Genomic DNA, 9,445 nt, shown 5'->3' with positions numbered 1-9,445 from the left:
AATTTTTTTCTCATTTTGATCAATCTTTTCCCCCAGTGCCTTTTCACATGTTTGACGCTTAGCATAAGCTTCCTTAATACATTTTAAATCATTTAGTAAAGAGTCATTGTGAGTTTTTAACAATTTATTCTCCACATTTTTGCTAAGCATTCTTTATGAAGTAACTCACATTTTTCACATGACTTTATGTTATGAATGTTTAACGACTCATGATTAGACTCTAATTTGATTTTAACATGATAATGAGCAGAAGGTTCAGAGTGTACCTCGAATAACTTAACTGTCTTCGACTTTTACAGTCGGGATGTCTGAACTTTCTGTTTTATCTTGATTGATAATAGATTAGCTTCTTCAACTTCATCCTCAACCTTAATTTCCCTTAATTCCAACTTTAGAGGATCACAAGTAGATTGACACCATGATTCCAAAACCAATTCTTCATCAAATTCTGAATCATTATCATTATCGAACTTTGGAGTGTTCTCAAATTCTGGTAGTGATGATTCTTCAAATTTGACAATCTTTTCAGCAAGTTGATCAATCATTTCAAACTTTTCAAACTAGTCATTTTGAACTTCGATCTCATCATCAACCTTCTCAAAATCTTCAATTACCTCATGCATTGTTAGCTTCTCGATGAATCGGGAGAGGTTGAGACTGTTTCTGAACTGTATTGACAAAATGATGATACCCAAATCTTCAGGTGAAGTTTCAACAAGTATATCAGACAACCTGTCAATGTATTCGAACTCACGTATCTCAATTCCAATATGTTTCATTTCGTTCACAAGCTTGCAATATTTTTTACTAAACGATCAAACGATTCTCCGGTCATCATCTCAAAATCATCAAATTCTTTCTTTAAAACTTTCATTCTGTTTCTTCTCGGTGTAGCTTCAACGTTAAACAAACTCGAAAATTCCATTTTAAAAATTTTCAAATCTAAATTCAACAAAGTTTAGCAAATTTTTGGCTCGCTTAGGCTCGTTTATCAGCAAAACAGCAAATTTTAGCAACTTTCCTGGCTCGTTTCAGCTTAAAAATAGCGTTTTTAGCTTGTTTCAGCACTTAAAATAGTGCGTTTCGGCAATGAATCAGCAGTTTCAGCGAGTTTTTGGCCCGTTTCAGCATGTTTTCGGTTCGTTAAAATAGCAGACAGCAAGTTTCAGCAAGTTCAGGTTCGTTTCAGCTCATTTTCGGCCCGTTTCAGCTTGTTTTGGTTTGTTTCAGCACGTTTCAGCAATTTCAGGACCAAAATCTGCACGTTTCAGCTCGTTTTGGTTCGTTTCAGCACGTTTTAACAAAAATCAGCACGTTTCAGCGCGTTTAAACAGCAAACAACACGTTTTTCAGCTCATTTATCAGCGGTTCAGCACGTTAAACCGCTCGTTTAAGCACGTTTTCAGCACATTTCAGCTCATTTAACAACAAATCAACGTGTTTTCATCAACGAATCAGCAATTTCAGCGCGTTTTTGGCCCGTTTTGCAGCAAAATCAGCAACAAACAACTCGTTTCAGCACTTTTTAACTCAAAAACAGCACGATCAGTTCTTTTATCAGCAACAAAACAGCACGCTGCAGCAGTTTCAACAATTTTAACTCAAAAACATCGTGTTTGGCTCGTATTTCAGCAGAATTCAGCAGCGAAATCAGCAACGAACTGACATAATAAATCTGAACCGAACATTTGATCTTAACTCGCTTAAAATTTTGATTTCTTGAAATGTCCAAAATGTCCCTTGCGTTTAATCCGAACAATAACCCGAAACGACTTGTACTTGCTTTAAAATCTTATTTCTCTTAAAATGCCCAAAATGCCCCTTGGATACAAACATATGACCAACAAATACACTTTTAGCGAATGAATGATCCGGGTCCGAACTTGAATACGAAAATAAGTTTAAAACCCAAACACCAAATGTAGGGTGATGAATTGAAACGAACACCAAATCAAAATGAATGAATCTGAAACAGAATAGGAAACATGAACAAAACTAGCTCAAATCTGAATGCAAATAGGAAAAGTTAGTTACAACCACCGGAAAAACGGTTATGTAGCCGGGAAAACGCGAAATCACCGGAAACATCAAATCGATCACAAATTTGAAGACGAAATCACTCGTATAAGAATCCTAAATAATCATATACGTTGAACATCAACCGATTTGGATCTGAATCAACCAAAATTCAAACTGATGAACACGAACACTTCGGAGTCAAAATCGAACAAGTTAGATTGATCAGTTTAACACGAATTTCAGCGATTAGACGTAGAATCGAGCACCGAAAGCTCTGAGCTTTTGGATATGATTTGACTTTAATGAATCTAAAACGAACTTTTTAACGAGTTGAGAAATAGATCGAATTTTTGACATGAAATGAGTGTGTCTTGTTTTATTCTTTCGATATCGAGCACCAAAGCTCTAATACCGCTTGTAGGAACGTATTCGTGTCGTGAACAAGATGTAGATCGATATCTATAATCAACGTGACGGTGCGGAATCCCTAAACGTGATCGAAAAAAACAAGGTTTCTCATTAACTTCTCTCTATATCTCATATATATCAAGGTGTAAAACAAGATATGACAAATATCACATATACGTTCTAAACCAAAAAGTTATGAATACATATGTCAAGATTACTATTTATAGGGAGGTTAGAGCATTTCTGGCGCATAAGTATGTATCTGGGCGCATATGTTTCAGCGCATATGTTTCCGGGCGCATAAGTTATGCGCCGGAAAAACAGAAAACCGTTTTGCTCATAACTTCTTCGTTATAGCTCCGTTTTACGTGCCATTTTCGTCCACTTGCTCGTATTCAAATTCTCTATCACTCCATATAATAATATCTTCAATTCTACTCCATCTAAAATACACTAAATTTTAGCTCCTTTAAAGCTACACTCACCTTCATTTAACAAAGACGAAAGCGATAGACGTATGCTCCACAAACTTGCCTTGCCTTTATTCCTTGGTGGATTCTTATGAGTATCACTTGCCCTTCCCATCCTAAAAAAACATAACAAACAAAAAACATTAATCGGGTTCTCACCATGACTAATACCAACCCAAAATTTCCCCACACTTGTCGTTGGTTATGCACTCATGGCTAGTCATACCCATGCATTAAACCCCATTAACCAATTTACTCTTAAAGATTATCAAATATGTAAGCATCCACTTTTTTATACAAAATCCGGGTTTCGCTTGTCAAATTTCAAACTCTCAATATTACCAAACCATCATAACAACTATATTAAACAAGGGTACCAATGTTCTAGCCCCCCCCCCCCCCCCCCAACAACAACCAACAACCCTTAACATGGAGAACATAATCATAAACCAACCCCAAAACCATATTCCAAACTCAACATATTCACTATGGAACTAGTAACAACATACCTCAACTAATCATCAAGACAAACAATAATCAACTTACCTTGAATGTTGCAACAATTCTCCACACACTTCAATTACTAGAACAAACAATAAAACAAGAAAAACCCCAACTTTGGTTTCTAGGGTCGTCACCCTCCACCACGAATTCGGGGAAAAACGAAGACGAATTGATGGAAACCGACACCACAATTGAATTCCTCTCGAAAAATTAGTGAGATTAGACCCCGAAATCAAAGGATTTGGTGGAGGATTGAGAGAGTTAGGGTTGTAGAGAGGATGGTTAGGGTGAAAGAAGAAGAAGATGGAAGGAGATGTTAGGTTAACTTTATGGTTGAGGTTGATTTAAAATTAATTTTTGGTTTTTTTCTGGCGAAAATTAAACCACGTGAATCCACCGTAGGCTACGGTCAAGTGACCGTAGCTTACAGTCACAACCACTGTAAGGCAGAGTGTGTTGCCATAGCCTACGGAGCCACCGTAAGCTACGGTCCGGCCACCGTAGCCTACGGTGGCTACAGGTCACAAATTTTTTTTTATAAAAAGAAAGGTATAAACCGAAACCAGGTTGCCTCCCAGAAAGTGCGGCATTTATTGTCTATAGCCCGACATTACCTGGCCCTTAGCATTCGGCTGAATATGTCGGTGCACTCGTTATAAAGCTGACCACCGTCTCATGGATGCTTTTATTTAAATTTGCATCTTCCAAATATGGTTTCAATCGATGGTTATTCACCACATGTCTTAAGTGATCGTCGAAATCTTCAATTTCAACATCACCGAACTCTCTGGCACGCTTAACCTAGTACGGCCCCAACCATTTGCTCTTCAACTTACCTAGAAACAGCTTTGCTCTTGAATTGTATAACCAAACTCGTTGTCCTTCTTCAATCTCCTTCCTCTTTATCTTATCATCATGAACTCGCTCATCCTATCTTTATATGCTGAAGGACATGCATATGCTTCATCTCTAGCTCCTCTAACTCGCAGATATTCAACTTCTGCTCCTTACCTACACACTCATAATCCAAATTAACATTTTTCACAGCCCATAATGCCCGATGAGCAAGTTTTACGGGCAAGTGGCAACCTTTTCCATAAACCAACCGATAGGGGGTGGTGCCGATAGGCGTTTTGAAAGTGGTCCGGTAGGCCCATAAAGCATCATTTAACTTTGTTGACCAATCTTTTCGATCGGACCTCACTGTTTTTTGTAAAATTTCTTTAATCTGCCTATTAGACACCTCCACCTGCCCACTCGTTTGAGGATGGTATGGTGTGGCTATTAGGTGGTTTACGCCATACCGTTTAAGTAGTTTGCCAAAATTGAAGTTTTTAAAATGTGATCCCCCATCACTTATTATAATGCGGGGACACCAAATCTAGAAAATATGTTTGTTTGGACAAACTTACAACAACAGCATGGTCATTCATTTTTGGTGGCGATAGCTTCGACCCATTTTGAAACATAGTCAACCGCCACCAAATTATAGTAATTCCCGAAGGAATTTGGAAACAGTCCCATAAAATCAGTCCCCCAAACATCAAAGATGTCGACTACGAGGAATGGTTGTATGGGCATCCCGTTTCTCTTAGAAATGCTACCCAACTGTTGATATCTCAAACAGTTTTTAGCATATTCCACCGAATCTTTGAAAATAGTGAGCCGGTAAAACCACATGCTAAAATCTTATGACCAGTTTCTGCCCACTGAAATGTCCACCACATGCAAATGAATGCACGTGTGACAACATACTTCGGATCTCCTCATCTGGAATACATCTTCGAAACACTTGATCCGCTCCGACCTTAAACAAATCTGGATCCTCCCATACATATTGTTTTACCTTAGCCAAGAATTGGTGCTTCTTTTTTTTAGCCAAAACTCTGGAATGGTACCTGCAACAAGAAAATTAAGAATGTCAGCATACCACGACAAGGTTAACATGGAGAACAGTTTTTCATCCGGAAGTGACTCATTTATCGCCCGAGTATCTTCCTCATCTTCTCTTTCTACCAATCTGGAGAGATGATCCGCAACAACATTCTCACTCCCCTTCTTGTCACAAATCTCCACATCAAATTCTTGGAGTAGAAAAATCCACCTTATCAAGCGCGGCTTTGCATCTTTCTTCTCCATTAAGTACCTTACTGCACTATGATCTGAAAACACAACTTTGCTTGCCCAAAGATAAGATCTGAATTTGTCTAACGCATACACTATCGCGAGCAACTCCTTTTCCGTGATGGTATAATTAATTTGAGCATCGGAAAGAGTTTTTCTCGCGTAGTATATGGCAACGGGCTTCTTGTCAACCCGTTGACCCAAAACAGCCCCGACCGAGTAGTCACTCGCGCCACACATAATTTCAAAGGGAAGTGACCAATCAGGTGACATCAGGATCGGAGCTTCGACCAATTTGTTTTCAAGCACCTTAAAAACATTTAAACAATCTTCATAAAAAACAAATGGTACATCTTCTAGTAACAAATTACATAACAGCTTAGTTATGACACTGAAATTCTTAATAAACCGTCTGCAAAATCTGGCATGTCCCAAACATGACCGGATTCCCTTTACATTTTTAGGGGGTGGTAAATTAGATATGACTTTGACTTTCACCCGGTCAACCTCAATCCCCCTACTTGAGATGACATGACCCAAAATTGTTCCCTCTTGAACCATAAAATGGCTCTTTTCCCAACTTAAGACTTGATTTGTTTCCACACGTCTTTTCAAAACTTACGTTAGTTCATTTAAGCATAGTTCAAAAGATGAGCCGAAAATTGAAAAGTCGTCCATAAAAATTTCTAGTGAATCCCCGACCATATATGATAAGATACTCATTATGCACCTTTGCAAGGTGGCCGGGGCATTACACAAGCAAAAAGGCATTCGCCTAAATGCGAATTTGTCGTATGGACACGTAAAAGTGGTCTTATGTTGATAATCGAGGTGAATGGCAATTTGATTGTACGCTGAATAACCGTCTAGAAAAAAGTAAAACATCTGACCTAACAGTTTTTCGAAGATCTGGGCAATGAATGGTAAAGGGAAATGATCTTTCGATGTCGCCGTGTTCAACTTCTAATAATCAATACAAATCCGCTACCTGGTTACCGGTCTGGTGGCGATTTCCTCACCTCTCTCATCACGGGTTATTTGGATACCCGCCTTCTTCGGAACCGTTTGTGTCGGGCTCACCCAAGTGCTGTCCGAGATCAGAAAAATGATTCGTGTCCAACCACTTCAACATCTCTTTCTTCACAACTTCCCGCATATTCAGATTCAACCGTCTTTGTGCATCGTGTGCGGGCTTTACCTCGGGGTCTGTGATAATCTTGTGCTTTACAATAGACGGACTAATACCCCCCAAGTTCGCTATCGTCCATCCAATCACTGCTTTATGCTATTTCAAAACTTCCATTAACGCCGTTTCTTGATCTTCTGTTAAATTCTAGGCGATTGTAGCTGGCAAGGTTTCTCCTTCTCCCAAAAATACATACTTGAGATGTTTTGGGAGTTCCTTCAAATCCACTACCGGTGGACTCTCAAGTGAAGGTTTCAACTTGGAGTCAATGGTGTCCGGCAATCTTTCCACCTGCTGAGACCATGGTGATTTCCCAATACTAGCAGTGTACACTTCAACTGCCCTTTCTTCCTCTTGCAATTGTAAAACATGCTCAACAGTTTTCCTGCAACAAGTAACACACTCCTCTGTGGCATCTTCCTCATTTTCATGAGGATTCAACCCGTCAATGACTTCAGCCGCAAAGCATTCATCACTCACCAGAGGGGTTGATACATTTGAGAACACATTAAGCCAGAGATTTTTATTGCCGAATGCCATATCCACCATCCCAGTGCTACAATTTATTAAATCATTCGCAGTTGCCAAAAAGGGCTGACCGAGAATCACGTTCGGTTGCCGTTTCGGGTCAACTGTTACGTAATCTAGAACCAGGAAGTCAACCGGATAATAAAAATCCTCAATCATTACAATTACATCTGTCGCAATTCCCCTAGGAAGCTTAGGTGTTAAGTAAGCCAACACCACAGTGGTGTCGGCTTTTCTAAGTGGACCAAAATCGTATTGGTCGAATAAGCTTCCTGAGAGAATACTCATCCCGGCTCCAAGATCCACTAACGCCCTTGTCATCTTAATATCACCCACTTAAATGGGTATTATTTGCGTTCCCGGATCTTGAAGTTTGGGTGGGAGGATTCCCGTCAAAACCGAACTCACATTAGCATTTAAGTCAAGTTGTTTAGGCAAAACGTGAGTTCGTTTTTTACTAACAAGTCTTTCAAATACTTAGCATATGCGGGGACTTGTTTTATAGCATCAATGAGGGGTAAATTTATTTTTACTTGTTTGAAAATTTACCACATTTCCTCCTGTTTTGGGCCCCTCTTCCTAAGTGATGATGGTGTTTCGGGGTTCACCAACGCCTGAGGAAATAGAACGGTTTTACTCGTTGAACCCATCTCCTTGATAATTGGTGTTCCCTTTTTATTTACCGATTCATTTAAATTTTTATTAATTGATTTTCTCGGTTAGTCTCTTGGTTCAAATTCCACATCATCATCACGTTTACCATCTTCCCCCAAGTTCTCCACCACACCCTCAACAAATGGTGGTGGATTTACCCCGTTGTCATAAATTTTACCGTTCCTAAGGGTACTTACCTGGTTGATGTGAGTGTTCTTCCCATTCGACGAACTGCTACTTTGATGGCTCGGATTCTTCAAGGTATCACTTGGTAGTTTGGATAGATTTCTTTTCAAACTAGCCATTTCTTCTGCAAGCTAGCTCACCTATTTATCCGTTGAAGCGTTAGCTTTCTCTTGGAGCTCTAATCTTTGATTCACACATTTATTCTGAGCCCCCTGATCTACCTTCATCTGCTTCAAAAAGTCAATCACATCCTTAATCGACTCTTCCTTGTTACCCAAAGAATTTCCATGCCCTAGTTGATTACTCTTTTGATATCCTTTATTATACCCACCAAACTCTCTCTGATTGTACCCACTCTGCACATTACTTGAACCGTTCCCATACTGTCTCTAATTTGACTAATAATCGGTTCTCTGAGTATTGCCTTGGAAATTTGGGTTTTGCTGGGTATTCGGATTTCCATAGCTGAAATTAGGTTGATTTCTGAGGCCCGGGTGATAGGTATTGGAGTTTATGTTACCATTATTTTTGTACCTTCTCTCCCCTTGAACAAAATTCAACTCTTCTTCTTCCTCATCTTCTATCTCTTCCACAACTCCACAACTTGCCACATCATGACCTAACCATCAATTGATCTAACTTCTTTTTCAATCTCGCCATCCGATCCTCTGATCCTCCACTATCAACTGCTTTCACAACCACCCTCTTTATCATTCTGTTTGATTAGGCCTGTCTCTTAGAGTTCATAGCATGTCTTTCAAGATGCCTCCAATCCACATTTTCATCATTCGTTAGAAAAGACCATTAGTGGTAGATTGGAGGTCTCGCATATCATCATTTGATAAACCATCGTGGAATGCCTTTATCAATTCCCATAAAGCTATGCCATGGTGAGCACAAGTCCTCAACAACAATTTAAACCTCTGAAAAGCTACGTAAAAAGTTTCTCATGTGCGTTGCTGATAATTCCTGATACGGTTTTCGCTTCTGAGGTTATCTATGGCGTGTAATACTCATCTAAGAACTGTTGTGCCAAATCTCGCCAAGTGTAAATACTGGATGAAGGCAGTGAGAGAAACCACTGTTTTGCTGCATCCTTCAAATTGAATTGGAAGACTACCATCTTTACCTCATCTGCAGTAAACCCTTGACTAGAGATTGTCACAAAGATCGAGTTAAAATCACTCAAATGCAAATACGGCTCCTCTGTGGCTTTTTCATGAAACGTGGATAATCCGGTTAGGCTACTATGTATGACTGAAAAAGTTCTTCCATTTCTTACCGGAACAATGATTGGCAAGGGATTCGTAGCCACTTGTGGAAAGGTCAATCAACTTCAATTCTTACTGACTAATTATACTAAGCG

The 9,445-nt window shown here is 39.4% G+C and overlaps 1 protein-coding gene across 1 annotated transcript; it reads right to left on the bottom strand.

Annotated features, from left to right (window-relative positions):
* Positions 1-6,858: 6,858 nt before the first annotated feature.
* LOC143549359 (uncharacterized) lies at positions 6,859-7,560 on the bottom strand. The gene has a single exon (XM_077040265.1). The coding sequence runs from the start codon at positions 7,558-7,560 to the stop codon at positions 6,859-6,861; it is 702 nt and encodes a 233-aa protein (XP_076896380.1).
* Positions 7,561-9,445: the final 1,885 nt, after the last annotated feature.

Source organism: Bidens hawaiensis, unplaced genomic scaffold (genome assembly GCF_021521415.1).
Source record: "Bidens hawaiensis isolate Kalapana, Puna unplaced genomic scaffold, B.hawaiensis_p1.1 tig00015548_1, whole genome shotgun sequence".
Lineage (NCBI taxonomy): Eukaryota > Viridiplantae > Streptophyta > Magnoliopsida > Asterales > Asteraceae > Bidens > Bidens hawaiensis.
The sequence above is the reverse complement of the archived record's forward strand: the minus strand, read 5'-3'. Positions and strand labels throughout refer to the sequence as shown.